The sequence below is a fragment of the Colletes gigas genome, unplaced genomic scaffold (assembly GCF_013123115.1).
Source record: "Colletes gigas isolate AHSC1104 unplaced genomic scaffold, ASM1312311v1 Colletes_gigas_Sc00008, whole genome shotgun sequence".
Lineage (NCBI taxonomy): Eukaryota > Metazoa > Arthropoda > Insecta > Hymenoptera > Colletidae > Colletes > Colletes gigas.
In genome coordinates, this window is record NW_025106637.1 from 2063273 (window position 1) to 2091013 (window position 27741).

At 44.9% G+C, this 27741-nt stretch overlaps 2 protein-coding genes across 2 annotated transcripts in view; one reads left to right on the forward strand and one right to left on the reverse strand.

Moving 5' to 3' along the window:
- Nucleotides 1-27741, reverse strand: part of LOC122396877 (zinc finger CCCH domain-containing protein 14) — an 87704-nt gene that overhangs the window by 36158 nt on the left and 23805 nt on the right. The gene's annotated exons all lie outside the window — the stretch shown is intronic.
- LOC122396876 (A disintegrin and metalloproteinase with thrombospondin motifs gon-1-like) overlaps nt 1-27741 on the forward strand; it is a 91316-nt gene that overhangs the window by 26859 nt on the left and 36716 nt on the right. The window contains exons 3-5 of the mRNA XM_043395605.1: nt 3253-3381; nt 5887-6047; nt 6646-6771. Of these exons, the coding sequence (XP_043251540.1) occupies nt 3253-3381; nt 5887-6047; nt 6646-6771 (416 nt within the window). The remainder of the gene's footprint in view (nt 1-3252; nt 3382-5886; nt 6048-6645; nt 6772-27741) is intronic.

Consider the following 27741-nt stretch of genomic DNA (forward strand, 5'->3'; position numbering starts at 1 on the left):
CTCCAGAATAATATTTCAATGAAAGCTTCGTTCCCTTTATCCAATTTACAGACGCACATTGTAGTTTAAAACAGCGTAATTAATCATAAGACGTAACCCCTTGTACGCCAAAGGACTTTTGCTCATTTAACTCCTGATGTCATATTTCTCGAATAGTCAATTGTATGAATTATCGGAAGAAGTTCCATTAGATGCACGTCGCACGTGATTTATGCGTGACGATGCAACGATACATTTCAGCCGAGTAGTCGGACAGTTCTTCGACGAACGATTTCTAACAGATGGATAGTTCGTGCAGGACCTATTACCTCGCTCGTACCACGGATCTAAACTGAATTTCTATTCTCGAAACCGCTTAAAAACATTTGTTTAATACCGATCGCCGTGGAACAGTTTGGCAACCCATACGAGAACGCTGCCAACGAATTCGAGACGATATTCTGGAAGAAAAGGACGCTTGACGCGCCATTTTGAGCGTTCTAGCGCGCGAATCGTTTCTGCGACGTGAAATGAGAAAAAACGAGCCGGGTCATCGGTTGACCCGTCGTTTTTCCACGCTGAAAATCGCGGTAATTAATTGTACGAACCCGACGAGAGTTAAACGATCGACTATCTCGTTCGATTGACGTCGTAAGCTGCGTGCAGAATATTGCCGCGTAGATTAACGGTCGAACGCTTGCACGGATTACCGATACGTCGGTATTGTTTATAACAAATTGCGTGGGGTCGTTGAAATTTTATCGGTTCGAGCCGCGCGGTTGCACAACATCTTGCCAATAATGCATTATTCTTTTGGTACATATTTAAATAAAATAAACGTACCAAATACAGAATCCTTACAAAAACTATGGTCTTTTAAGAAGTAATAAATTTTAGTGTTTTTGGGCTACTTGCCTCTCAGATCGTGAGAGATCGATCCAGAGCAGGATGATCTAAGGGAAAATTGCTCTAATAAATCGCGTTACATTTCAAAGCAATGTATCAGAGTTCTCAAGAAAAAATTTCATCCGTTAATCATTCTTTCGTCGTTCAAGGAAAATTCCGCGTTCCAATTCTCGTAGAGTCAGGTGTACAATCAGCAACAGTGTTTTTCCAGTTTAAATTCCGCGGATAATTGCACTGATCCATTACGCACAGTCATCCGTGGCGAGCAATTAACGGGCGTAAACGTTCCATGAAAATCGCCGTTGAAGTTTCTCCCGGCGATCGCTTCCGTGCGGCTTTTCCAACCACCGATCGATTGTCTCGTTCGTCCGACGTCTAATTAGCGTCACGGTGCTAGCACGAGAAGCACGGGCATCCCTTTCCGCTGAATTATGCCGACGTCATTATCTGGAAATCAGGAAATCGTTCGTTTGTTATTGTCGGAATCCGCTTAACGAGTCCGCGTAACACGGCAGTTAGATCGGCATCCGCGGCATGGATCAATCGATTATCGATCAATAGAGATTTACGACCGGCTGTCGACAAAGAATCGCCCCGCGACAGAATGAGTTCGTCGAAGGACGAAACTAGACGAAGGTGAAACTCCCGCGAACCGATGAATGTGGAGCCACGCCCGTACGCTCGTTAACGAAACGGGTCATCCGTTAATAAACCTTTGGCATTGTTTAACAAAGTGTGACTTCGTCGAAAAATTATCAGCAGGGCGAGGCAGCCAGCCTTCTGCCGATGGAATACTAACAAGAAAACTTTCCCGATCAATCAACCGGGTACTTAAATGAAACGTGTGGCGACAGAATTTGAAATTCTGAAGACGACCAGTCGTTTCTGTGCTTCCGGTTATATTTAATATTCTCAGAAAATTTATGCCCCTCGAACACCGTCGGGAATACTGGGACAGGACATTTTCAGTTGGGAAACGACTTTTGTCCGGACGTAATAGTTCAGATAGATGGAAAACTAGAGGCCATCGTAGGCCAAAGTTCCGTGTCACCGATTGCTAACCTTTCTCGTCGCTCGAAAGCTTGGACAATCGTTGATGCAGGTCTGAATTAATCGAGAACAAAAGTTCAGACGCGTTGACGTAGATCCGGAGTCTCGTCACGAGCCAAAGATCAGAGACTCTGACGCTCTCTGCGGTGTTAACAAAGATTTAGAGAGCTCTCGATGCAAGTTCAAAGTCGCTGTAAACAAAATTATATTTGAAAAAATGTAAGTTGTATCGCTTCTGTAAACGATGATCTAATTATTTGGAGTATTGATGCTTGAATGGTGCACCAAGAACTTCGGTGGATGCCAAATCGATTTCGAGCTTTTCTAAATTCGCTTCGAAAGGAGGACACGATCAGGATAAATTCGACGATTCAACATCTTGCGTTACAAAGGACAGTGCAAAGAACGTTTATTTATAGTGTTTCGTTTACAGGCTCGGCCACTCGAGTCTTTCGAATCCACGAGGATCGAAATTTGAAAAAGGTTGAGAAACATTGGTGGAAACGAATGATTGACGATACAAATTGAATGCACACGCGAGGAATGGAGATGTCGCCGTCTTATGTCAGATAGACGTCAGATTAAAAGATCAACTTGCATTTTTCTGTTGCATCGCGTCTGCGTCGGATTAGATGTCAATATATTTCTATTAAGCAAATGAAATTGGTATCAGTTACTCAAACGAAGCGCTTTCCGGTTTTAATAACTGATAGAAAGTAGTTTATCTTTGTTTAAACTTCGAAACTTTATCCTTTGATTTTTACAAGAATTTTACCTCTGGAAACGATAATTACAGAATGAGAATAGTAATGCGAATTTCATGTGACACTAAAGAGTCTGGATGTGTCATAAGTCACAACCCAATATTATTCCACGACCAGAGACGTCAGTGATCCGAGTGCATAAATCATAGTTAAAGTTCCACGAGTGCACACTTGCTGCGTTGTTGGTCAAGGTTGGCGAGATATCGGTAAAGAATTTCGATTTTTGTCGAAGAGGAAGGCCTATTAATCGATTCTAAGTAGCCAATTGCGCAATGGCGTTCACCGTTCGCACGGTGTTCCTCCGTCCGTGCTCTTTTTATCCGTCTTATCTGCCCGACGAGAAAAATACATATGCTACGACGATTAATTAGATTCGATTTAATTTGTACAGTAGTATTTTACAACGAGAGTACGGATTGGAGGATTTCAATATTTCAAAATGCAAACAACGCGTATTTTGGCGAAGAATATTTACAAATTCTACGAATGTTCGATAAGTTGTTCCTTAACTTATGAGACCAAAGTGTTTATTGCTCGTGTAATTTTGTTGCAGTGATACCGAAAGTGGTGAAACCGTCGAGGGACCAAGACAAATCCCCGATCCATGAGTCGTCATCCCCGAGCTCCGATCTGGAGTACGTCATGCTGATGAAGATCAGCGAGAACCAGTACGGGGATCCGCGTAAGTTGATGTTTCGGTTTGATAAAGCTTGATCGACGGCCGCTTTCTTCGATAATCAATCGCGTCGAATCTTCGGCCGGCTTAATGGCGAGTTATCTCGAGAGCGGGGATTAGCAACGACGACAATACTAATATCGCCCTCGAGTGTTTGACGTTTTAATGAGAATCGCGACGAATCTCGTTTGTCGGTTGCGTTCGAGGGCTTCGAAAAGCTCGTCCGTGGCCGGGGAATGCGAACGACAAAACGAAAAAGGCAAACGAGAAACGAATATCGAGTTCGTGGATCGCGTTACGCTTTTCGCGGGCGTGTTAAACGCTGACACGCGGCTCGGGGCCTAGCGATGGGACCGATTCAACGACCGTTTGAACGGGTTTGATCAACCATAATCAAATTTATTGTCATCTTAAACTGTTCTGGTTAAAATATAATTAGAATCGTAAAATAAACTGGTCTGGTAATTACGTTCCAGTCAGTAGATAGACTCTGGGAAGGATTGAAATAGAATCAGGCAGTCTTTGAGATTCCAGCATCATTTGAATGTTCCCTCAGACACCTGGCCTGAACCCGGAAGCCACGACCAACGAAATTACATAATTCTTTCCGCGAATGGCGTGCGAAATACCGTTACAATAATCGTCAATAAATAAGTGGCGTTGCAGCGGGATCCACGCAAGTAACTGCTAGGGTTTGATAGTTTTCTTCGACTATCGTTTAATCATCTGCTCAAATAAGCATCAGCACGCTCGTAGACGTCGAGTTTCAACAAAAGCTGCGATCGGAATTCCAAACGTTGCCACTCAAAACCACGGATCGATGAGCTGTCAAGGATCGTGTCTCTGGAGTTGTCCTGGTACCTGTCAGCGATGAGAATCCAAGTCTAAACTTCCTTATAGCCGTTGCACGCTAGAATCGAATTCTTTATGACTGGGATAACGACTGAGGGGGCTAGTTATTCAGAATTCTATAACCCTTTAATGGTGGGAACCAGGGGGTGGTACACGTTTACGATCCACTTACACCACTGGCTTACAATCTTTATTAGCCTCTTAGAGCACTATACGACCTTCATTGTCTGAGCTAAGACTTTGTCATCGAGGAGTACCCAAGAGCAAACTTCCTAACACTTGCTGGGTCTATCAAATCCCTTTCATCTTGACTCTGACAAAGGCTACGTTCAATCTGGGTACTTTTCAAAGTCCTGAGCTGTCCTAGAAAACCGACTCGATTTTCGTGGAAGCTGTGCTTGTGAGACCATTGCTCCCATCGCTATCTGCGTACGCGCGAGACGCGAGAAAGGAACGGAACGACGGCGATTCAAATTAGCGCAATTAGAGACGACGATGCGCTCGGGATGCATTCCGATGATGGAACGTGTACGCGGGATTCTCGAAGCGTATCGAGCCCCGGCCGGTGCGAGCGCACCACCTTTATCAGGATCACGTTCGCCTCGTTAAGCTCTCGATTGTGCGAGACGGGGCGGCGCATGCACGCTCTACGAGACCCCGAGCAGATAAAAAGCAGACGACGCGAGCGGGACCAGATATTTATAAAGGACGCGATCGCCGCGCATCGATCTGCGATCTCGATTCTCGGAACCGTAAATCACCTGTACCGGAGGTTGCTCGCAATTTTCACCCTTTCTTAGGTCCTGGGGACACTCGTTGGGTCTTCTGGAAAACTACCAAGTTGTTAGGACCTCCAATAGCTCGCTGCAATTACTATGTCTCCATTAGATCTCCGTCACAGCTAAAGAACAGCTGAGAACACACGCTAGCAGCTACTCCTCCCCAGTTTCTGGGAATGCCAGGATCTGCAAGATGGTGTCATGGTGGAACGTTGGATGATGGATCAGACGGTGTGGCAGGTGACGAAGTGGAACAATACCGATGATTTATTCGTCAAAGAATAATGGGCAAAAATTAATAGTCACGCATGCGAGTAACAGTTAACGAAACAGTAGTCTTTGCTGTCGAACACGTTTGCGGCGAGTCAAGAAACTAGATAGGCAGCCGTCGACAAATAAAAAGGATCGGCCGAACGGTAAAAGCCGCATTCGCTGAGAAAGCGCCGCGTTTAACGCAACGCAACGAGGCACCGGGCATTTTGTCACGCACCCGGTCACGCACCAGTCATTCGTTGCTTGCCAACTTTGCGCGACTGTCAACGATTACCGGCAACAAATGAACTAGTTACTAACTGGCACGAACCCCGTATTTTAAGTATGCTAGGTATGCTTTGGCGCGTGTACCGTGTGTTTCAACGCCACGGCTATAAACCTAGGCGCCTGGGAACCGTACGAAACACACCGCAACTCCCATCAAACGAAGCCCTTCGAGGTTTCTCGAATGGTGATGTCTGATTAGGGGTGGTTCAAAGAATAAACGAAACATTCTTGGAAGCTTTTAGTCCCCCGCGTAATTAATGTTAATAATCCCGTGGATTCGATAACCGTTTCGCGAAGGTGTAGTACCGTTATCGATAAAGTGAAACCCGTCTGTTCGCAGCGGAGAATTACACGACGGCCACGAGGCACCACAGCGGCCATTTCCGCCACGCCTCGGCGGAAGTCTGGGACTCTTATCCCCAATACGAATTTACCGCCTTCGGCAGGCGATTTCGTCTGCGTCTCAGGCTCGATTCCAGCTTCGTATCGTCGAATATTAAGGTAAGTGAACGGCGTCCGGTATCAATTTGTAACACGTTTCAATTTCATTCACTACCCGCGGATCGGTACGATAATTTAATCTACCGAGATACGCGTTTATTGCTGTTAATGCTGTTACGTTACACGGTGCTGGTTACGTTATTACTATGCTAATGTACGAGATACCATCTTCAACGTACCGACGCTGAGATCTGCATAACGTTGCTTCTACGCTTGGGTCCCACAGCGGTTTAAGTGTGGGAAGCAGCATAGCGCGTAATGCTATTATTTATAAGGCGTTTGAAATTAATTGTCGCGGGTATTTGCTTCGGTATTTGCTCTCCCGCGTAGAAAATTAAGATTAAGGAGCGATATTTCTGGAACCCCTCCGGCTATTAATGTTTCGTAGCTTCAAATTTAAATTTCGGTAGCGTCTGGCGGAACGAAACGTGATTATGTAAAAAGCTCTTTCCCTTCGGGATATAGGTCCAGAATCGTTCTTGAGTCTAACCATTCATAAACAATTTAAATATTCTGCAAGCTATTATTCGACGAGAAATAGATGTTTCACCTTCGAGCTCGTTTCTAAAACTGTAATTGTTTCGCGTTGTTTGTGTAGATAACTCACATGAGCGAGAACACAACCAGAAGGGAGCATCCAGGCCATGAACTTGGATGCCTTTACACCGGAACCGTGGACGACGATCCGTATTCCGTCGTCACTGTCAGCCTCTGTCACGGAATGGTAAGTCAAGCTACGAATTAAGTCGCGGTATATTTTCATTCGTGGCTATTTTATCCCGGATGGATCACCTCGTTCGGATATTTATCCCCCGGAACACATCGATAATAGCTCGACAGGGAAAATGGCGATTATTTTTCTTCTCGCCAAACTTGCTCGAATCGTCGGACGGTCAGGGCAGGTCGAATAAAAATATTATCGTACGCGGTAGGGTCTAAAAATACGTATCTTCTGGCCGCATCCTCCTCGGAAGTCATCGTCCAAGTGACCTCCCTAGGGGCTCGTCTCTCGCGAATTCCTAAAACGCGGTTGCGAAAATGCCTGGCGCGTATCCCTCCCCGGGCCCTCGTACAAAGGCGTATTTAAAGTGGTTGGCATAAACAGGTATTTTTGCCTCTCCCTGTACTGGTATTTCTCCAGTACGTCGCGAACATGTTCGAACCTTGCACCGTGATCATTACAAGATTCATTACCAACCCGGGGAACGGAACGTCAGGCACCGGTCGATTCTAGCGAAACGACGCTTAAACACGTAGCTGATTCGGATTTATGAGCTCGTTGGATTACCTGGACATTGATTACTCGGACAATTATCCGGACATGCAATCAAAAGACTTGTGTGCTCAAGATACGGAAAGAATTTCGCCTGGATATTATCGGCTCGTTGCACTTATCTTGTCCTGCGCTCTAAATATTCCGTTCTACGCGTTCTCCTTAGTCCTAAGAGAGTTTCAAGCACGTTCGTCAGGTTCTCGCGACAGCTAGTGACAAGATGAGAAGCAATTGCTCCGGTACAATCTTCTTCGATAATTCAATTAACCATCTTTTGGACCTCCCTGTTATTTCCTGATACGAGTCACTTTGCTTGAGCAAAATCGACCAGGTCAATTTAATTTATCCAGTCGAGGAGCTAATATCTTTCATACGCAGTAAAGGTTTATGATAAGGTATTAAAATAGCGACGCGAGCGGATATTTGCGCAACCTAATATTTTCTGCCTATAACGTATATTTAACCGCGCATTAGGATTCATAATTTTCCGAGCTAAACGGCGTTTTAAACGGTATCGTTGAACGATTGACAACTGTGCATAACATGACGCTGATAAAGCGGCAATGGCGGACTGCTGGAGGATGCATAGGGGCATGTGGACACGCGTGTGTTTTTACGGCCGCATTCCCGGTGCATTTTGTAGCGGGCACGTTAGTAGGTGGAACACGGTCCAGATTGGACATTTGCCATGGTAACGCTAGAACGAGTTTCCGGATTATCTTGGCAAACGACTGGCCAAGTGGCGCCCGGACTCCTCGACCGAGTTCGGTAGCGAATCCTGGTGCACTTTTTTCCCCCCGACAATCGATTTCTCACGCTGTCCGGCTCGCTTGTTACCGTGGTCACAGATTCCTTTGTACGTGGAAGGCACAGAAATACTCCGGTTCAATAATTTAGACGCTGGAAGAATGGCGCGCACGATGAAATGCTATTTCGAGAAAATCAAACACGAAGCTTTCATTCAACGCTCCGACAGCCCCAAGTTTCAGAGGGAAATGTGTTAAAAATATTTGGAAGACTCTTGTTATTTGACCACAATGTCTGTTTTTAACAAATCTGGAGATACGAAATTTTAAATAAATATCTCAAGAAAAGAAAAATCTTCCACGTTTCCGATTACCAATTTTCTCCATTCCCCTGATATAAATTATTTCTTGCCCGGCTGGGTAATTGACAGTGTTATTTAAACGTCTGAACGAGCCACTCAGTACATCCGTCGCCGATAGAAACGCAACATAAGCTACCACGAGTTATCCAGCCTCCTTGTGAATCGATCTACCGAAGTGGAGAGATTAACGCACAGACTACGCGGCAACTTGGTAAATTTGCCTCCATAAGTTACGAGCAGAAGCCCGTAGAGAGGATCTACGCGCGTGCAAGACGAATTTTCTGCTAGTTACGCGAACGCGGTGCATAGAAGTACGAATAATTAATTAAAGACGCTCCGAGGGGACGTTGCAACTTCGAACGAAACGTCTAAATAAACGGAAGAAATATACTAATCCCTTACCTCGTTGAATTCGTTAAAAAATCCTGCGATTTTCGGTGGAGGACGGCGGCCATCTTGAATACTAGAGTCGAACGCTCTTAACAATACGAATTAACATTCAGAATAAAGATGTTATACGCTTGATATGAATTTAAATAAGAAAAGAACCCGTCAGAAGCGGGTGTTTGATTTTTACAGGATATTTATTACGCGATTGCAGTTCCTCGAATTAAACTTTTAACGGGCGGAGGTTTACAGCCGACTTCGCTGCAAGTTTTCCGCGGAAGGAAAATATTAACCGAAGGTCAGAGAATACCGCCGATATTTATGTGTTATTCTCGCGCCCAAGAATGTGTTTCTAGGATCCGAGATTTACGAGTTCTGTTAAATTCGTCTCCTCGCGGCAGGCTTTGCGAAAAAAAAGTCAAGACGCCTTGTCAATATTTAATGCAGCGCTGTAACTTCTGTCGTTTTTATTTGAATACTTTTTGATATTTCTAATCGCGGTTTGCCTCGTTAAAGAACGTTACGGATGACCGTTTGCTATCGCGTACGATCACTGTTCGCTTCCTCCTAACGAATCGAGGAAGGCCAGAAAATCGCGTCGCTGGGATGTACCTTTAATTGGCAGACGCTTGTAAGGAACACGCTGAAAGCGCAAGCGTAAGTGCCCGCGCTTTCCGATCGCTTCGCTGATTTATTGACGTTGAACGGTTCCCCGTTCGCTCGACTTTCGAAAACAAAAATCGTTTGCATTCCGCGGAACGTGTGCTTGCGCGTCTCGAAATTATTTCTGGGACGCGTGACTTCTCGTTTCCGCGAACGAAAATTCAGTTGTATAGTCTACATCCGTCTCACGATAAAACATCTGGACCTCGAACGAAATGGAACCGAAGATAAATTTCATCCTTGGACGTGGTTCCTACGATCACCATCTTCGTCGAGCCTCGTTCTCTAGAATTGGAACGGAAAAATGCAGAAAGGGAGTAGGAACGCTGGGTGGCGCGATGGCCAGATGTCCTGGAACGCGGCTATCGCGACGATCGCCGCGCGTTCGTCTCACTTTCCAACTTTTAGCTACCTAAATAACTCCGAAACTCTCGGAAAAAGGCGACAGTTTCAACGGAGGAACGTCCGATCGCTGTCTCGGTGTACAGGAATCGTTAAAAAGAAAGTTAAACACTCGTGAATTCCAGGTGTCCGCCAGCCGCGGAGATAATCTCCATCTTGGCTTTTAATTCGTCGGCTCCTTAAACTCCCCATAAAACTCCCCGCGGAGGATCGCCGACTGATCGAACGGTAAATAAATTAACTCGAGACCGATCCCGACGTACGGTGAAACGGGGTGGACAATTACGCGTACTGTTGCTACTGGATTTCGCGCCCAAGGTGCACGCAGAAAAAACTTTTTACGAGCATGTTTTTACGAGCATCTCGTATTCTTTCGCACGGCTATTTTCGACGCGACGTCGGGGGCCCCCGGGGAATTTAATGAATGAAATTTGAACTTCCTCACGAACGACTCGGGTTCAACGGCACCGTTCCCGTGCGTTTTGTTTAAACCTGCCTGTTGCACTCGACCGCGGGACCTCACGAATTCTGCTCGTATCCAGAAAAAAACCCGACGAACGATTTCAACCTTTGGTTTCGGTCTTTTACGGAATTCTGAAACACCTTACGTAGCTCCTACCACCCAAAGTTACACTTTGTAAATTGGTACGATTACACAATTTGTAAAAATGGCTTCCTCCGCTGTGTGCAATAGCTACGACCCACATACGGGGTTGGTTCTTAAGAAACTGTCGTTTAAATTTCAATCGAAGTCCTAGGCACGTCTCCCATTTCGCGAGGGGTAAAAAATTTCTCACGCTGCCTCTTTTTGCGTTCAATGGCGTCGCCGGTTATTCACAGTTACACGCACGCCGTGAAAACAATGTCGCGTGGTCAGGAACGAAAGACAACCAGCTTTCATAAAATTCCATCGGGATTTACCGCATTCGCGATTATTTCGAAACGTTTGCGATTCCACTTACGGGCAAACGTTTACATTCAATGGGTTGTCAGTTGCTTGGGGAAACGAGGGGGGGGGTAAAAAAGGAGAGGAAGAAACTGAATAACATCGGGCCCGTTTTACTGTCGTCAAGTCTTTGCGCTTGGAAACGCGACCGTAAAACGCGTCCCGTTGACTCGCGAGAAAAACTGAAGATTTAACGCCACGCGCGTATGATTTACGGGCTGTGTCTTTTTCCCGCCGTTCGCTGGATTCCGTCCAACCGTTTTCTTTGTTCTATTTTTCGCGTTTTAAAGTAGCGCACAGGGTCGCATGAAGCGTTACTTTATTATTTCCGCGCGCGTATTAAAAGTGTCGTCGATCCTCGACTTTTCTGGAAAAACAGTTCCACTATTGTAACGATCTCACGAACTCGTGTCTCGAAGCAACGAGGCAAGTCTTCCGACAAAAAGAAGCAGCGACTCAGATAAAATAAACATAACCGGAGCTGACGTAACCGTAAGAAACGCGACATTATCAAAGCAGCTAACAACAATGAAATATCAGCTTGCTCGGATGATTTCATTCCTGAACGTACAACGTGGACGCGGCGAAGAAAGGGAAAAAAAATAATTCGTGAGGAACTGTCGCGTTGGATCAAGCACCGATCAAAGCAACAGTTGTGCAACCGTGAATCTTTTGCGTGTCACGCGAGATCAGAAGTGTCCTAAGCGCCGTGATACGAGGCAGACGATCGGTCAGAAAGATTCGTGTCTCATCGTTTAATCGGTAAAACGGGATCGTTCGCGACCATGACCGTGCCAAAGAAGCTGGCCACGTGAAACTGGGTCATACGCAGTCATGGTTATTTCAAGCTCTCGGGGCGTCTTCTTTTCTTCCTCCCAATTCTGCCCCCCAAAGCTTTCTCGCGCTCATTTTTCAACCCTCCAACACAGGTTCTTGATAATTGAAAAATTCTCGAGTTAATTGAATTGTCTCGACGCATTCGGAGAGGTGCAACGATATAAACGAGGGTAGTTCATTTCGTAACAAAGGATCACGGTACAGTTCTGTGGGTAAATAGTTCGTTGCACAAGCGGATCTACGTCATGTCGAAACGTCACGAGGATTGCCAAGGGAGAAGTCGAGTAGAAGCAGACTTTGATGAATCGCGTCGCAAGAAATGTTGCTTTCTGCGCGGAATATTTATGCGTATCGGGGCCTGGGTTGCAAGAACGCTGGACATTCGTGAATTAGCATCCGCGATTTTTGGCCTCGACTCTATAGGCGAAGTTCGGACGACGATCTAAGAATAATCGCGGTTCAAGGTCCTCGTAGGTTCGTATGATGGAGTAAGAAGCAAAGTGGTACTCGTTTTATGGGGCTTTTACACCCCTCACCTGCTGATGCGGCTGACTGAAAGTCATCAAACGCCTTTGCACATTACCCGGAAGCGCCTTGGGCGTTGTGCCAGCTCCTTCTCGCGCCGAAGATCCTAAAAACCCCCCCGGAGGACTCGACCGTATATCATAGACGCCCAGATTTACTGGCGGCCCCGAGATACTTCGAATCGCCGCGACAAAAGCATCCGAACCGCTTCGAAACCTATCGAACATTAGGAATTCTCGTCGATTTCTCGCATCGAAACCTCGAAAGTCGACTCGAAGACCAAAATTGCGGATCAGAGTGATCGTGGATCCCGGAAGCCCCGAAAATCCAGAGATTCTTAACGATCTCGAGACTGTTCGTAGCCAGACAATCGTAAAATCGCGCTTTGGAACCTTTATTACGGCGAAATTGCTAGCGAGAGAAAGAATCCAAGATGGCCGTCCCTCGATGGAAGTTCGAAGACGCGTTGGACGGGGTTTATCCGTGGAAATAGCGATTGGTATTGGATTTTAAATTGCTGTTCTTTCGCGTCCTTTGGCCAGAGAGAGAGTGAGAATTATTTGTGACCGTTGGCTCGAAATTTATTGTCAGGTCTGGGTCGTACGTCATAGCAGGTCCTGCGCATTCAACGGATGACGAGACTTCCTCGATGCATTATTCTCTGGATGCGTTTTGCCGACTTAGAAAGTGAAAGCGTAGAATTTTATTCTGTCGACGAAGCTGATATAGAAAGAAAACTTTCTACATATTTTCAAACAATTAAGATCGAGAGAAGAAATAATAATATAGTAGCGGAGTAATCGAAAGCATCTAGAGTGTGTTACGTTAAAATACATTAGCATACACATTTGTAAATCGATAGTGTCATCATTTGTATTTATAGTGCAGCGATTACTGTTTGCTCTTGTTCGAGCGATAAGCCCATCACTTTCGATGGTAAAAATTTGGTGGCGCATATGTTACATGTGCGCGTTACGTCCGTACAAAATCGTATAAATGATTCGCTATCGATCGACACCATTCTTTGTTTCAAGGGTTAAATATATTTTCACATGTATCGCTCATTATTATTTCGAAACAAAGTGATTCTACGCTCTAAACTCCCAAATTGGACGCTCGAGAACGCACAATTTCCTCGTATTGTTCCCGGAAACTCGTTGAATTCTATTATTCGTCGCGTATTTACCAGTGTTTCAGACCATCTGGGTCACGTTTTAATTTAGCTGCATCAAGGTTCGGCTAGTCAATCAAACGTCTGTTTTCAGACATAGAAATAGGCACCCATAAACACCGAGAGGCTGAGTCTCGACGTCATTATTCTCGATACCGAATCAAACCACTCGACCTAATTACTGGGCCCTGTAACACCAGACGAATCTCATTCGAAATTCTCGTGGACTCTTCCTCCTCGAATTCCTCAAAGATCACCTGGCCCGTGCAGGCAATTTTGGGAAATTTATTTCGAAGAAAGAACACCGAAAAGACAGGCAGGCGATTGACCTGCATCTCAGACGGAACAATGAACCGATTGAACGGGCAGATGTTGACGTTGAAAATTAGGTCCACGCACTAGATACCTCTTTTCAGCTGTAGTAAAACAAGCTCGAGCATCTCGTACTCCAAATAGCCTAATGAATGTTGTGTTTTCACACATCATCAGCGAGACATGGAACAACACACACACCTACTTACAACTCTGCTGTTTTAAATTAAAGTTTCATCCCTCGAATTAAACAATGTGTTAGAATGTTGTGGACGGTTTAGTACAGAAAACAACCTGCTCCTATTCTTTTAAGGAGTATTCTTTACTGTTTCCCAAGCGAATATTCGCTCGGAGCAAAGAAGTAAGGAAATAAAGCTCGTCTAGACGACGATGAGCAAGGCTACACCGCGTTTGCAAAATTAGATTTCGCACGCGCGGCCCAGAGGCGTAGGTATCTAGGTGTTGGACTCCCTGCTGACCGTTGCTTACAACAGCCGCTCGACTAACGTCTCCGAAAACGTTGTGCAGACTCGTTTCAAGGGTTACTTGCGCTCGCACGTGCCGAATAATCGGTCGTTTAACTCAATTTTCGCACGTGGGTTGCTCATAGAGCCGGGGACAATAGACCTAGTTGCCCCCGGAGTCTCTGACGCAACGCCTAGGATCAAACCATTGATGGTGCACTTACCGTTTGGCAATGGAAATATTCACAATACACCTCGTTACAGCATAATCGAGAATATTTTTATAAACGTTCGGACCATTCAAACACAAATGGTTTGGAAACAATAATAAATTCTACAAAGTAAAAGTCTACGGTCTCTCGTGTAACTAAAAAAGTTTTCAACGTTATTAAATGGCCGGAACTTTCCCGGTGGACCCGACGGAAGCACATCGATATTACTTGTTCCTCCACTTAGAGTAACGAGGTCCATTCAGATCAAAAGTAGAAGATCCAAAGGCGTATCGGTGCGCGATCCATAAATCCGAAACCTCGTTAAACGTACGGTCAGGGTTAGATCGACAGAGAGAGGGTCGAGATTCAAAGTGGACGGAGCCAAAGGGTTCGATAAAGGGAATCGGTGCCTCCATCCTTTGATCTAGCCACGTGCACCGAAACGGAGACGTCGAAGCTCCCCACAAGTAGATTCTCGAGGGACGCGTGGCCTTCTAAATAAAACGACCAGCGTCGATACGGATCGATGTAACGTCGATTGCGCCGGAAACATCCTGCCAGGGAGTCTATTTTCGGCTAGCTGCCAGCTAGGACACAAGGCCCGTTTAATACATTCATCCCATTACGTTTGGACAGGTGGAAGGTACTGTTAGGCGTGGTCATGAATGCCTGGCATTTTGGTCTAATGCGTTCGTTCTGTGCCGATAAAATCGCAGACTGTTCGAAGCTCCGCGACTCGAGGTCAGCCAGTGTATTCTGGAAGCTGGTCGCTTCCTACGAACGGAACTACAATGAGTTTTCTGTACGCTAAGAATACATTGACTGGCTGCCAGCGAGGCATCGGAGTCGTTGGAAAATTTTCTACCGCTTTCGAGGCGATTAACACCTCTTCGGGTGAATAGGAAACGTTTAGAGCAGGTAGGAGTTTGGCTCGCGGTCGTAAAATGGGTTTCAAAATCACCCTCTCGCTAGAAACATCGTTCAAACGCGGCGCGACTATTTCCAGGAAATTCACCGTACGAGATGAGATCTTAGAAAAATATCTCATCCGTATTTTTGTTGTATTTTAATAGCGTGGATTGTTTTTCGACATCTTTTCCAACACGAGCGGTGAAACGTGTTCATCTTCGACTATGGTCTCTGAGAAAAGCAAATCTGCTCGTTGCGCAAGCTTCCATTGTATCGTGAATTGTGTAATCGATGGAAAACCGTACGATAGCGATACCATAATCGTTACCACAGCCACGGACGAAGCACATCGGTAAATATTTAAACACGCCCGGCAAATATGTATTTAATCGCTCCTGCTCGCGACTTTGCACAAAATGTAAGGTTTCGTTCACCCCGCGTGAATACACAAACACGTTCCTGTAAGACTAAACAGATCCTCCTCAAAGTAACTAAATACCCACGTACGCTTATGCTACTAGAAACTATAAACCACCTTTCCATAGGCAGTCTCAAAGATCTCGATGCAAAGTCCACGAAATCGACGACAAAACGGAGCGGATTCTCTCGTGATCAGACGTAGGTAAAATGACGAACAGAAGATGAACCAATGTCCATTTCGAAATACGGTCGAAAACTATAAAGGAAATATTTACGATCGATTCCTGATATTTTCATCGGAAGCTTCTATTGTAGTCCCGCGGAGACGTTGCTCGGATCGAAGCAATCAAACTCACACTCGCCCTCGAACGATCCGTAATAAATTAAGTTCAATTTCGAACCCGATCGTTTCAGAGAAAATCGTAGAAGGTTTCGTCGTAGAAAAAAAAAACCCGCCAGGCTCGCGGATGTGCATCTTTTACTACCGGCCCACGTACAATTTTTGCGTCCGCGCGCGCGACAAGCCTTTCCAATCGCGATCCTCGACGGCAGGATATTCAGTACGAGGATATCCTTATCGGGAACGCGAGCGGGATTAAGTCTCACCCACGTGAATCCGTTTTTCTTTGCCAGAAACGCTCCGAGCGACTTATCGAACGATAAGGGGAGACGGTATCGACGGTTTCTAGCGCGAAGTGCGCGCTTTTTCCGATCGCTGCTCGCTCCGCGCGCGTTTATCTTCTCGCGTCGAGTCCTGGTTACTCGCGTCGTAATCTCGCCGGCTTCCTCGCGGCGGTTACGAAAGCAATTTCTGATCTATTGCCCGCTTACGAGCCTCTTTACCTTTTTCCCCGGGAACCGCCGAGCCCTCTCGAGTCTTTCGGCGTTTGCGGCCATTTTGGAAATTCACACTCGACGCAATATTAATATTCGAATTTGTTACGGAGTATACCAGAGCCATTTCCTACAAACTCGATTCGCTCTTCTAATTATGATCGTATTTTACGAAATAATAATAGCACGTGTCGAATGTTTTTACCCGACGTTTTTTTTAAAGAAGGAGAATATTAATGCGTGGAAGTAAAAACGAGGTACAGCTGTACGCTGTTATTAACCTAACCGCGAGAAACGCGCTGTGTAAATTTATAGACCCTCTCGAACTGAAGTGAACACTTCAGGTTACGACACTTGAATTTGTTTCCTTGAATTCGTGCTCGAGATCGGACAAGAAGTTTCTTGTCGTTACAAAAGTAGCTTGTATCGATATACCAAACGGTTTGTGCGTTTAAAAATTTTTTTACGCCTTTTAGACTAAATGGAAACTGAAGCAGTATTGTAAACATCCACGAATCTTTATTCACGGGGTATCGCGGAACTTGTCTCGGATCACAGTCACGATCCGTATTAGTGTTCTTATCACGCTTAAGATCCATAGATCTTGCGCAAATCGTGTTTCTCCTTTTTCCTTCGTCCACTGCAATTTGCTAGAAATAGCACGGCGAGGGGAGCGAATTATTAAGGTATTCTTAGCGGGCCTATTTCAATTTATCCAATTAGGTTGTCTGGACGCATGATTTGTTGAGTCCGGGGTTTGAATGATGATACGAATTTAAAATGCCCGCTATTAAATGAAAGTCCATAGTAAGAACAGTGCACGGGCGTGCAACTAAAAATTCTCAGTGTTTTCAATAAACAAGAAATATCATAACGTGTTATTTTAAGAAATTGCACAACTCGTGAATTCTCAAGAATAACAGCATATGTATAAAATGGGACATTCCGCTCGTACTGGCTGTGATTACTATTCAGTATTGACAGAGGCAAATTGAGGCTAGGTTTTAATAAAACCACTTTAGCTGCACCTCGCGTCTTGTACATCTTGTTTTATTTGTTTACACGCCGTGTGTCTGTACTCTCACTCTTGCAACGACGTTAAACAAAGAAAAATATAACGTAAAATGAATTGAATTAGCATGACTTTGAATCTGTGTCCATAAATATTTAATTTTTAAAAAGTGCTACTCTATTCTCTAATTCCCGCGTAACCGTAATAGGAGTTATTCGATCACTTAACCGGGTCAGCGAAGTTCGACTAAGAATGGCGGCGATTCAAACGTTGCGCCCGGCATGAAAGTATTTCCTTTCGATGGCAATTGGTAATTATCTGGTGCTCGATAAATTTTGGTAGTCTCAACGAATGGAATGTTGTCCCGGGAGGGCAGTGACATCATGGCGTTGAACGGCGGGACGGCGATACGATCTCGTTGCTGGTGTCTCGTAAACTAACGCAACGATTTATAGTCGCGCGTGGGAGACTTTTATAAAGGGTGATTATCGCGGTCCTCGCGTACCCTTGTCCTTGTTCATTAACGCGATCCCAGTTTTCAACGGTAGAAATCTGCGGACGCGGTAATTTCAACGGGCTGCTCGTAAAATTTTCGCGAACGGAATAATGAGCGACGAGGAGGATCGTAAACCAGATTCGGCGCGATTGAAATATTAACGTCACTATAGAAGCTGGACCCGACGATGTACTCACAATTAATAACATCGCGATACCCATAGAGAGGCTACGTGGACTGTTTGAAACGTTTCGCGTTTATTTATAGCGGGTGAACGCCAATGTTCCGCCTGCTTATACGCCAAAGATATCTGCTCGAACGATCTTCGACGAGTTCGCTGCCAGCTAGATTTTATATTAATTTTCTCCGACCCCTTCAGACGTTTCTAGATTACCGAATTTATTTTCTTAACCCGAAGGAATTTGGTTTGGATAAACTTAGCTAGCCCATAACGACCAATTAACGACTCAATTGGCTTGACTTTCCCTCGACCACGTAATTTTCGTCTCGCTCGTCTTGACCGTGACGCGTGAGAAAAATGGGGCCACCCGTTTTTTGCAGCACTCAAACGCGTTAAACAAGAGTTTCCGGGCACACATGTCCGCGATGTCCGGCTCGTGCTCGTAAAGCTTTCCGGAGAGAGGAACTGCGTGGACGGAGGCAGACAATAATAAAAAAAAAAGAAAGAAGAAGCTGAAAGGAAGAGAGGATGTCACGGAACAGTCTTTGAGAACAATGAAAGGAAAATGAGGTATGAGAAAATGAACAAAAGACGCGGAGGATCCTTGAGTATAAAGTTCCGCTGAATATTCCTACGAAGAGGACTCGTCCGCATAACCTTAACATTTCCAAACATTTTTGCATAAAAAGACTCGGAACGAACGTGTTTTATTTTTTACTATAATGATTAGGATGTTATCGAAGCATATGATCTTTTATAGGCGTTGTAAATCTCATAGCGAAATAATAAATGAATTTAACCGAGTGTCCGAGGTAATTAGATCGCTCCAGAAAATCGTATCCGTATTTTAATTTGCATACGCCGGGCCGGACGATCGAGTGTCGGGTGACTTATAGACGGCGGTGTGTGTAAACAACCTTTGCAGCAGCCGTGTCGATTCGTTTGATCGAGTACTTATCGCCGGTGGTTGTATAATCACTAATATCAAACACAAACAACACGCCCTTTGTGCTGCATACGATATCCTCCGTCACGATGGTACTCGAACTGGACCGTTTAACTCATTAGAGGCAAACCGGTCGACACTTGGAGCGTCAAAGGGTTAAATCGACTCCATGTAGCGTATATTTAATATCACCACGCTCCTCCCTTATCTCTAAACTAGATTTCGATGCTCCTAACAAACCTAAATACACACGAGAAGAGTTCTCAGAGAGCAGAGACGCGTACAAGATCGAGGATCGTTCTATTAAGCGTGACATAACATCGATCAATAATGTTCGTTCTTTTAATTACCGGAGAATTTACGGTGTCTGAGTTTATCGTGACACCTGGTAGTTCTGTCACGCGCTGCTGGAGCTTATGTTTTCATAATCGCGACAAAGAGGCGATAAAGGGCGGATGCTAGGCGCAATTAAAGGATCCAGATAGTCGGATCGCTTTGAAGATGCTCGATCCGGGGCTCTCGAGCGTTATTACCACCGCGTTAACCGACCTGGAACAGGTTTTTCTATCTGTTCCTGCGTGCTGTTTGCACGGCCCATGGCTTATGGTTCCGAGCGATTTACGATTACAGAGTTTCTGCGTGATGTCGTCGTCCCGGCCAGCGTCGCTTTAGCGCACCGTTTAGGGGCTGTTCCTTATTTTTACGATCCCGGAGCGTCCAGGCGCCCATGCCGGCCACCGTACCTGAAAATATTGCCCTTCCCGAAGAATTGAAAGCTCTCGACGCCGTTACCTACGAGCCACCTATTCCATTCGATCGATAAGGAACGAATTTATTCCGCGACCGGCTGAATCGACCGTTGTTTGATATAGAAAATATCGTTGGGACGCGAACGTTACTTCACCGATCCCTAATATAGAGCCAACGTTTCTCGTTTTATCGTCCCGGGTAGAAACGCAATAATTAGGACTCCATGCTACTAATCTCGTTCGGGAGAGTATTTAAGGGTCGATATCTCGGTTGCCATCGAAAAGTTTACTGCAACGACTTGCAATAACTTTTGTTATATGAATTTCTGCCGCAAAAGTAACATTCGTGTTTCGTTTTTATAAATCCTGTTCCAGCGTGGGAGATCGGTACCTTGAAATTTAAGGCCGAGGCGTGAAAAATTGAGTGTCAGGAGAGGAGCAGTGAAAAATTGAAGCCACTTGGGTGTGTTAAACCACAGCTTTAGCTTCTAATGTTAATGGCTATCGCGGTTACGTCAGGTTATTTCGATTCCTTTCCATTAACTTTATGAGACTCGGTTGCGTCATTGCTTGATTAACTTCACGCGCGATCTCGTAACTATTTTCTGTTGCTCTAGCTGGCGGAGCCGACAGATTCCCGTTTGCGTTTCTTTTCCTTTTCGTCGATTCGATAACTGGGACCGGTGGTTTCTGTTTCCAGATCAGTTGTTTAGATTATTTGCCCGAAATGATGGAGCACTCCGCCGCTTTCTACGCGGTATTTATTAATTGGAAATGGAAAACTTTGCTCGATATATTTGTTTCAATTACCGATAAATTTGTTGTTACGTTTGGACGCGCGATCAGATGTCAGCGACATAGGTTAATAAAACACGGAAAAGTGAAATGCGCGTAATTTGCAATCACGATCGAACGATGGGACGAATATTATTATTATCGTTGCACCGATGACGCTTTCGAATTGATCGAGAATAAGCCTGCGCCGACGATATTTAGCAGCGCGTGCTCTCTTTATGATCTGCAATCTGGCTCGCGTCATCGAAGTCACGTACAATTTACAGTGACCAGCTCGAAGGTGAAGACAGAGATAATTGCAATACGATTTGACTTAACGACTCGTGACTGAAATTCAAACAGACACCAAGTCCTGTCATATTTAAAATAACAATCGTGACTCATGGATTCTTCAGACTTTTTTTTTCTTGTAAGCACTCTGTTCCTGTTCGCCGATATCAATTGCCTTTTTTTAAATTACAATCCCAAATACCGTCGGTCGAACGAAAATATTATATAACTTCTCGATGGGCCGTTCCTTTCCACGCGTCTGCATATGCTTTGTTATAAAATTCTCGCGAAAATTGTTTTCTTTGAAATTTCGCTTATTTTTCGACAAAACATTCGACTTGCATCGAGCAACTTGAGAAGCTGTTGCACCTCACGTTTATTTATTATTGTGCAGTCGGGAATGTTTTCAGAGGACTTTTGAACAATTTTATTTGAGTGAAATTTAATAAATTCCACAACGTCGAGGAATTGCGAATAACCTTTCGATTAATTGTACGTTACGAGCGTTTGGAAGCAATTTTCATATCCCATAATTAAACTCGCATCGACAGGCTAGATTCTATTGCCCGATACAACGATTCTTTTCATCGCGAGGACGTTTCGCTATCCAACAAAGAGTGAAGGGCCCCGTCAATTGAAAATGTCGATCCCCGAGAGCCCCAAGGCTTTCCTCGTCTCGTTAAAAACTTTCTTTCACCCCGGTTCGTCACTTCTTCGCAGGAGTCGAATATTTATCCGGTTGCCCGTGAATAGAAAGTGAAAACGCTGTAGCTACATAATCGAACCGGTTGATTGATAGTTACGGCGTCCAGGTAGTCTACACTTTATTTACTTATCGGATCGTTCAAGTTGCCGGCTCAAAAGCAACAAGAATTTTCGTACACGCGATCCTAAGGCCGGAAGAGAAACCGCTCGTAACACCAGATAACGTTGACACCGCCATTTTCCTATTTATTCCGATACACTATAGCGCCCGGTACTGCATTCCTCGATCTTTTTTGCTTACAGCTATTTCTACGCAATGCTATTACTTAGCTAAATATGTGTCGATGATTATGAAAGCGGTCTGAATCGAAATTCCAAATGAATCGAACGATGTTTATATTTTTAACAAATATACGAGGCACGACACTTGCTAATTTTAGAGTTTCAGGAATTCCAGCTAAATAAAGTTCTTATCGCGTTAAAAACTGTTACAAGTCAACATTCTGAGTAGTCGTGACGAGAGAAAAATGGACAGAATTTCGAAGCAGCTTGTCTCGAGCCGGGAGGGGCGAGCGAGTTACGAGGAAAGGAAAAAGAGGAAACTGAGAGAAGACGGACGAGCAGGAGGATGAAAGGGAGCGAGGAAATAGGCGAGATCCTTGAACGTTTTCGTGGCCCACGTCAGGTCGCATCTTTTCTCGGCGATGGCCTATAGAAGAGCTTTCTTCGCTTTGTCCCGCGAGCTTCCGACAAAAAAATCCGTCTCTCGAGCCGTTTTGGCGCGTCGCCAGGAACGCGAATCCGCGGCTCGACCTGGCGCGACCAGTTTCCTACGAACCTGCCGGCCTTGACAGAAATGCTCGAATGAAATAGACGAAATTAATTGGCGATTTTTGCCCCGAACGTCCATCGACGATGTTTCGACCGCTTTCATCGGCGGGCCCCCCCGTCGTTCTTAGCCCCTGCTTAACGCGAACCTCTTCTTTCGAGAGCTCCTCGCCGCCGTTTGATCGGTTCCGATCCACCGATAAACGTTTATACGGACGGGGGGGAACGTGTCAACAAATTTAAAAGCAATTTAGCTAATAACGGGATAAATCAACGTGGTCAATTTGCCTTCCGCGCGTGTCGGATTTGTTTGTTTGCTTCTCACAATTCATAGCTTATTCAAAGTGGCTTCCTGTATTGTTCATAATCGGTATTCTTCTTCGTGGAATATTTAAATCGAGTCGGCGGACTGTAAGCGGAGCACTCGGAACTCAAAGTCCGATTACATAATATTACAAACGAGGGAAGCCTCTGAGAAAGTTTTACTGGACGAACTTTACAAACATTTACAAAAATATTGCAATTTCTCTACGAATGTAATCTCATATTCAAACGAATATGTTTCCATACTCGTCTTCCTATAGAAGTCATTGTGGCAAATGCGATTATCATCGTCGAATGTTCTATGATTAATTATTCCGAGTACGTCCGAGATTACCGGAACAACGTTTAAGATTGTCAGCGTGTTCGAGCCGTCGTACAAATCATTTTACAAATGAACGTGCGCGATCCTCTCGACGCGTTTAATTGCAGAGTGCTTCAATCTCTATCGGTGCAGGAACGTCGACAGATCGTTAGCAGCTGAAAGAAAGTCGTAAGTCGCTGACAATTAGGTCACTCGTGGGCACGAACCGCTTCGTTTAGTCGTCATTAATCAATTATACGCTTACACAACGTTTGCACGTCGTTGGCTGATTAACACAGGCACCTTTGGATCCGCGGCTAGAGCGATCGCGAATTATGCAAACAAGCGATCATGAGTTACCCCGTGTAAAATAGCGTAATTAGGGGACTAAATGGATTATCAGGTGCGAGAATGATTTTTGATCCGATTCAAACGGCAACGAGGAAATTAAACGCTGTACAGAATGTTTCCAAGGTTTGAGGATTTAAATGTTTGTATCTCCGTCAATTGTTAATATTTATTCCTGAAATTTTGGCATCTGTAAGGGAATAAACCTTGGAAAATACAGTGAAAATTTCAGATCGATACTGCTGTTAGTTTTCGCGTAATAAAATCACAAAGTATATTCCTATAATCGACCAGTTTGGTGACTTCAATGCGCGGATAGGCGGTATCGCCGAGCCCCAATTTTTAGCCTCTTCTGTCGAACTTTGTTACCGAATATTTGGTTGTTTCAGATTGAAAATACGTGGTAAAACTATGCTTTTGAGCTCTAGATAAATTCGAATGACTTACTGATTACGATTCCAGAAGGAATCACACGTTGAATTTCCTCTCCCGCTTAATATTAATGTATTCAGATGCGTTCTCGCGACAAATTACCGCGCCCCGTCAATGTCCCTTTTAATACGAGACGCGTAAACGCCCAGCCTCCCTTTTATTATGATGTATTGCAGTCTGCATATTAAGTTGTGACTAAAGAAGGATCGCGTCTACCCGGGGACCTAAACTGCCTCCAATTTACAGCCACGTCCGCGATTGCCATATTCGCGCGAAGAAGAGTGATACATTGCCCGTTCGCTTAAGGATCACGTTTTAAAACTCCCGGCCTCTTCTAACGATTCAATTGAACGCGTAACGATATCGATTCGAGCGAAAGTTCGGTCGTAGGACGATCGGCTGAGTCAGAGGATCATAAACTACGTTATGCCCGATAGATCCGTTAGATATCGATGCTGAAACCTTGCAACGACCAATAATTAACTTTCTACGAATAAATAGATGTAAACATCGAAATGGATAGTAATGATAGATTTCAAGTGAATTTTGATGTTGTTTGGCTTCCGTCGAGCAAGTATTAAATCAGGTTACAAGGAAAAAGATCTAAAACGCGTTTCTGCAGATCGTACAATAAATTCGAGAAGCAATATCGCGAATAAGTATGAAGGATCGAGTTGCAAACGCGCCTTTATTGCACCGTAGGCGACAATTAGTTCAGTTATGCATATTTAGCGTAAAGGCGATCAACCGTGTGCTCGAGCGCCGCACACGTTGGTATCGATTCCTTTTGAAGTATCCTGCGTGTACTTACACAGGACGCAAAGACCTGCTCCGGCTCGCATTGGAAACTTTAAGGCCGGTAGCCCACCCAGAAGCCGCCATTGTATCCTCGTTACCCATCGAACGCATAAAACATATCGCATAAACTTCGTGTTTCGAAACGGACACGATGAAAAAGTCCTGTACCTGCTTGTCTCGCTGTTTTTTCGATGCATTTTATCAAACAACGTCGCCATCGTGCAATATTACCCGCGTTTATCATATTTTTTCGCTAAAACCGACCAGCGGCTCTTGTAAGAGGCGGTTACAGTAGTTACAGACACTTTAATATTCGTTCGAATATAAATTTTCGAATTGCTTTGATATGGAAAGCGGATTCCAGGACGGATTTCGAAAAACGGAGTCTGCATCGAGTTTCAAGTAGAAAGTAAATTCTACGGTTACGTTTATTGTTCGGTGCAACTCACCCACCGAATAAATGTCAACTGAAATTTTCTTTGATCCGACGAAGATCAAGTTTCACTTATTCGGCCGAACAACTGGGAGAAACGTACTGCGGTTCCTGATCGCTGGAGACACGATCGTTGGGAGCGAGTTTCGAGGGTGGCGAAAGTGAGACTGTAATTCGAGTGGAGAGAGTGAAACTGTATTTTAAAGCGACGAAAGTGGGACTCGGTGTCTCGAGGGTGGCGATCTCGTAATCGATTCCGCGTGGATTTCGGAAAAACCATAATTATTTCAATCGAAGACTCCCGTAAATATATTCTTACACACATGGTCTACGAATTGCAATTTTACGAAGTTCTCGCGTTGTCGGTGAGATAAAGGTAACCCAGTGCAAGGTATTTGCAGTTTTCCTTATAGGAAAGCAAAGAACGAAGAATTAATTGCCGCGGTTAAACAACGGCGCAGCCTTCGGCTCGGTACAACTATTTCCCTCCGATCTCGAAACGAATCGAGCGGAGATCCAATGCCGGACGGATGTCCAAACAAAGAGCGACAGGCGGACAATCGATTTCCTCGTAAAGGAAAATCGCGTACGGTCGTCGAAACGAAGAAAAAAAAGGGCTCTCGGGGATCAGCTGTACTCGTCGAAAGGTCGATGAGTTCCAGCGGCGGATTTCGAGGTCGTTGCCAGCGTTCGCCGGTCGAAATCGCAAAAAGAGAGTGAGTGGGAAGAAGAGGACGAGCGAGGGAGGGAGAGGGAGAGAAAAACAGCGTTCTTGCCAAGAGTTCTCGGTAACCCTGAAGTCAGTCTTTGTGCCATCGGATAGCCACGGACGAGGAGGTGCACGCCTGCAGGAATGCAAATCGCAAATGCACCGGGCGTACGATACGACCGATGGCCATTCAATTCTCCCTCCTCCTCACTCTCTCTCTCTCTCTCTCTCTCGTTCTGTTACAAGTTTTCAACAGAGTAATTTAAGTTGTGTCGCGGCTCGAATCGCTTCTAATATTAAAAACAAAGATGGAACCGACGATAGACGCGTTTGGACGCGTTTCGAGACCGCCATTGACTCGGTTCGTTAACCCTTCGCGAACAGAACAGTCTTCCATGAAACTAACAATACGCGTTGTTTGTCCTAACTGCAGAAATAATCAATCTAATATTAATATTATATTATATATGACAAGATAGAATAATAAATAAAGCGTTGTGGGAGTCGTTTGTGCGTTGCAATTCGCGTTTAAAATAAGTTGTACGATTGTTGTCGATCGTTCGGAAACCTCTCACTTTCATTCACAAGTTAGCCACCTACAGCCAGTCCCATAAATCTACATACACTCGTACGATATGGTATCCGAGAATAACGTAAACTAAGAATGTACGATAGCGGTTTTTATAATGTTCTATGTTGCCTCTACATACTTCAGACGTTCACTGATTATAATCGATACGGGTCGAATAAATTCTACCGATAAAATTAATCAAATATAGAACCCTATCAAAACCAAAGCAAACCAAGATGTACTCGCACTTTCTATAACCCTAATTTATTTTCTATAAATTTGTGACTAATTATGTACACTCCAGACCCAGCCCACTGTCGATTCCAAACAGTACAATGAAATAGAAATAATTCCACCGCGAGCAACGAGACATATTTGGGTTCCAGGGACGTCGACTTTAAGGGTTAATCTAAATATTATCTATTTATTATTCATCCAGTACCGTGGAATGTACTTCGAAGGCACTCTGATACCCAAAACGGTAAACGTATGCTGCCAGGAATATCTAACACGCATAGCAAAGAGTTCAAGGGCGCAATAGTGCCCGGAATTTCCAAACATTCGTGTTTCTTCGAAGTCTGCTCCGTGTTCTCGTGAACTGATCCGGAAACAGATGATCTCTATCGTTCCACGATCCAAACAACTCAAGTCCGACGTATTGTCGGTGCTCGTAAATAGAAACACACTCGGAAAAATTGATTTTCACGGAAACGGGGCAACGTGCGAGCGGATCGACTTTCTTTCAAATACCGTTACAATTTACAGACAACACGGACAAACATTGCGCGACGGCGGAGGAAGAGCAGCGAACTTTTACACGTCACGGCTAATCCATTCAACACACTTTTATCCACGTGTGTGCGAGTTAGCGCCCATTTTCACAGTCCCGCGGAAGCGTTTATGCCCCCGACTTTCGGCCGTGCAAACAAATCTCGCGGAGAGATTCTTCGGAATGTTTGATCGGTGAGTCAATAAATCGGAAGTCGGCGAGGATTCGGAACGCGGCTCGTGGAAACTGGTCGTAACCGACCACGATACACGGTGTGACATTGCAATTCGATGAAATCCGGACTTAGCGGACCCGCGATGGATTTACAGAAAGGACAACAAACAGCGTTTGAGGCTGTTTGAGCGGCCTTGCGGACGCCATCGTTTGTTAACACTTATGGCGTCAGCGTTGGCCAACTGAAACATTGCCTTACAAATTAGTCGGTTCGCGGGGAATTAAGCGTTCTTAACCCAGATTTTCTAAATGGAATTCGTCGCGTTCGAGACCGCGATTATGGGGCTCGGTGAATTTAATCGTCGTCCGCAGTGTGTCACGGTAGCATTT